Here is a 2811-nt window from a genome sequence, read left to right as displayed (position 1 = left end):
CTTACAGTCCAGTGGTTAGGACTCCAAGCTTCCACTGCAAGGGGCCCGGGTTTCATCCCTGGTAGGGGAACTAAGATCCCACAAGCCACGTGGCGTGGCCAATAAATAAATAAAAATTGAAAAAATAAAATTGACAGTGTAAGTATGGTAAAAAGAGACATTGAGACATTCTCTTCATAATTTCTCTTCCTAGTGGAAATTTTATGTTTATGTGTAACAACTTTCTTCTGTGGAGCTTAAAGAATCTTATGTACACTAACTGATGAATCCTTTCAACATCCTTATGAAATAGGCAGGAAATTCCTGTTGCTCAAGACATGAATGAAAACAAAGTCATGCTCTATTATTTACCATGGAAAAGGACATCTAATCACTTGTTGCACAGACACTGTTAATTAGCTATTCTCCTCTGTTGAGAACCAATCAAAAGGCAATTGGTTTAAAATGTCCTTAAATTACAATAGGAGTAATATAAGATAGCATTATGAGAGACTTTTTAAATGGAGAGTAAAAATGAGACTGGTTTAGGTTGATTAGCCTATAGCATGCCCATTAACAGTGGAACACAAGATGACAGGCAAGGGTTGGGATTATGAGGGGGTACAAAACACAGTATGACCTTCTGTTATATCTCCCCTCCCCATCTCATGACAGGCACTTGTATGTGAATTATTCTCCCAGCACAATCCCAGGTCTCAAAGAACTATTTCTCCTGTGTCAATGGGTTAACCTGGGCAGGCACTAGAGCTCCATGGTACAACAGCTTATTGTGACTCATCATTTCTCATTTTGGAAGAAGGTAAATACAGATTTCAGATGTTAATTTTACATGGTTTATACCAGGAGGAAGATAATTAATGTTTATTTCAAACTTTTCCAAGCTTACAAAGTTCTATATTAGTGAAAATTACATAGAAGCCGATTTTAAATCAGTGTAAGAAAAACAGAGCTATCAACACTTTTTTTTTTTTTTTAGATATCGCCCTTTATTGTACCACAGAGAAACGACATCTGAAAAAATAGCATACAATTTTGAAAACCACTTATTTTGTGTGTGAAATGGTTATTAAGAAGTCTGTATAAGGTTAGGATTCCAATGAAAAGTGTTTTCACGAACACCTCCAGGGCTCAGTTGTATGTCATATAGCGTGGAGTAGCACTGAATTTGGCATAGGACTTGATGACCTTATTTACAGCTTCCAAGAAATCCTTCTCAGTAGCAATTTTTTGCCGTGCTCGGATGGCAAACATACCAGCTTCTGTGCAGACGCTTCTGATCTCAGCACCAGTGCTATTTGGACACAGTCGTGCTAACAATTCAAATCTGATATCTCTTTCAACACTCATTGAATGGGCATGATTCTTAAAAATGTGAGTCCGACCCTCTAGATCAGGTAAGCTAAACTCAATCTTCCTGTCCAGTCTCCCGGGCCTCATCAGCGCAGGGTCCAGAGTGTCAGGTCTGTTTGTGGCCATCAGAACTTTAATGTTGCCTCGAGGATCAAACCCATCCAGCTGATTGATCAGTTCCAACATGGTCCTCTGCACTTCATTGTCACCCCCAGCACCATCGTCAAAACGAGCCCCTCCAATAGCATCAATTTCATCAAAGAAGATAAGGCAGACTTTCTTTGTTCTGGCCATTTCAAAGAGCTCTCGAACCATCCGAGCCCCCTCACCGACGTACTTCTGTACAAGTTCAGATCCAATAACTCGAATGAAGCAAGCATCGGTCCTATTAGCAACTGCCCGAGCACAGAGTGTCTTGCCTGTACCCGGTGGACCAAAGAGCAGCACACCCTTAGGAGGCTCAATGCCAAGGTTAACAAACCTCTCTGGATGAAGTAGTGGAGTTTCAACTACTTCTCGAAGTTTCTCAATCTGTTCCTTACAGCCACCCACATCACTATATGTAACATCAGGTTTTTCCTCCACCTGCATCATGGTAACTGTTGGGTCAATCTTAGGAGGCAGTGGAATGTGAATCTGATACTTATTTCTGTCCACACCAACTCTCATCCTTTCTTCAATGTCAGTAGGTGCAACCTGATCACTGAGGTCCACCACAAACTTGGCAAACTGCTTCACATTGATAATGTACTTCGGGTCCTCCGAATCAGCATTGATTATCTTTGTGCATCTCGCAACCTGCAAAGGCTGTTCACTCTGGAGTGTTTGCTTATCCGCAGCCAAATCCCAGAGTGCTGGTGGGGCCAGGCCAGTGTCAGACTCTTTAATACCCGTGAGCTCATTAATTTTCTTGAGAAGTTGTTGAATGTCATCTTCAACCTGTTTGATTTGCCTAGAGTAAGTGCTCTGACCATAAGTTTTCAGCAAGGCAATATCCCCCTCATCCAGAGCTCGGATGGGCTTGTCTTCTTTCTCATCTTCTTTGGTTTTCCGCTGATCTGCACCGAGGTAATCCGGCATTTTAGGAGATCCAAGAACCTCAGCTTGCTGGGTGATTACACAGCACCTTCCTCGCTTCCGGTGGCGCTCCTCAACACTCTTTTAAAGAATATTGTCAAAGTGATTACTGACCAAGTGGATAATCCAACTAGGCTTACTCTAAGGGGCTTTAGGAACCTATAAATCAAAATTTTTAACATTTTTATTGTCTATCCTACACTCAGTGAGCATCTATGACTCTGAACCCCAGAAAATTTACTCATCCTTTCATGAATCTATCCATGGTCTCCCAAAATATGCTATAATTTGCACAAATTGTTCAGGATGCTATGCATTAGCATTCCCTCCACCAAAGCATAGCTTTACTGATTTAATACACTCCAGTAATATAACTTTTCACAA

At 41.3% G+C, this 2811-nt stretch overlaps 1 protein-coding gene across 1 annotated transcript; it reads right to left on the bottom strand.

Annotated features, from left to right (window-relative positions):
* Positions 1 to 972: 972 nt before the first annotated feature.
* LOC309821960 (26S proteasome regulatory subunit 7-like) lies at positions 973 to 2495 on the bottom strand. Its single transcript, XM_082653532.1, has one exon. It carries the CDS (start codon positions 2428 to 2430, stop codon positions 1129 to 1131), a length of 1302 nt encoding a protein of 433 aa, XP_082509658.1. The 5' UTR covers positions 2431 to 2495; the 3' UTR covers positions 973 to 1128.
* Positions 2496 to 2811: the final 316 nt, after the last annotated feature.

The sequence above is a fragment of the Grampus griseus genome (assembly GCF_964374135.1).
Source record: "Grampus griseus genome assembly, chromosome: 4".
NCBI lineage: Eukaryota > Metazoa > Chordata > Mammalia > Artiodactyla > Delphinidae > Grampus > Grampus griseus.
The sequence above is the reverse complement of the archived record's forward strand: the minus strand, read 5'-3'. Positions and strand labels throughout refer to the sequence as shown.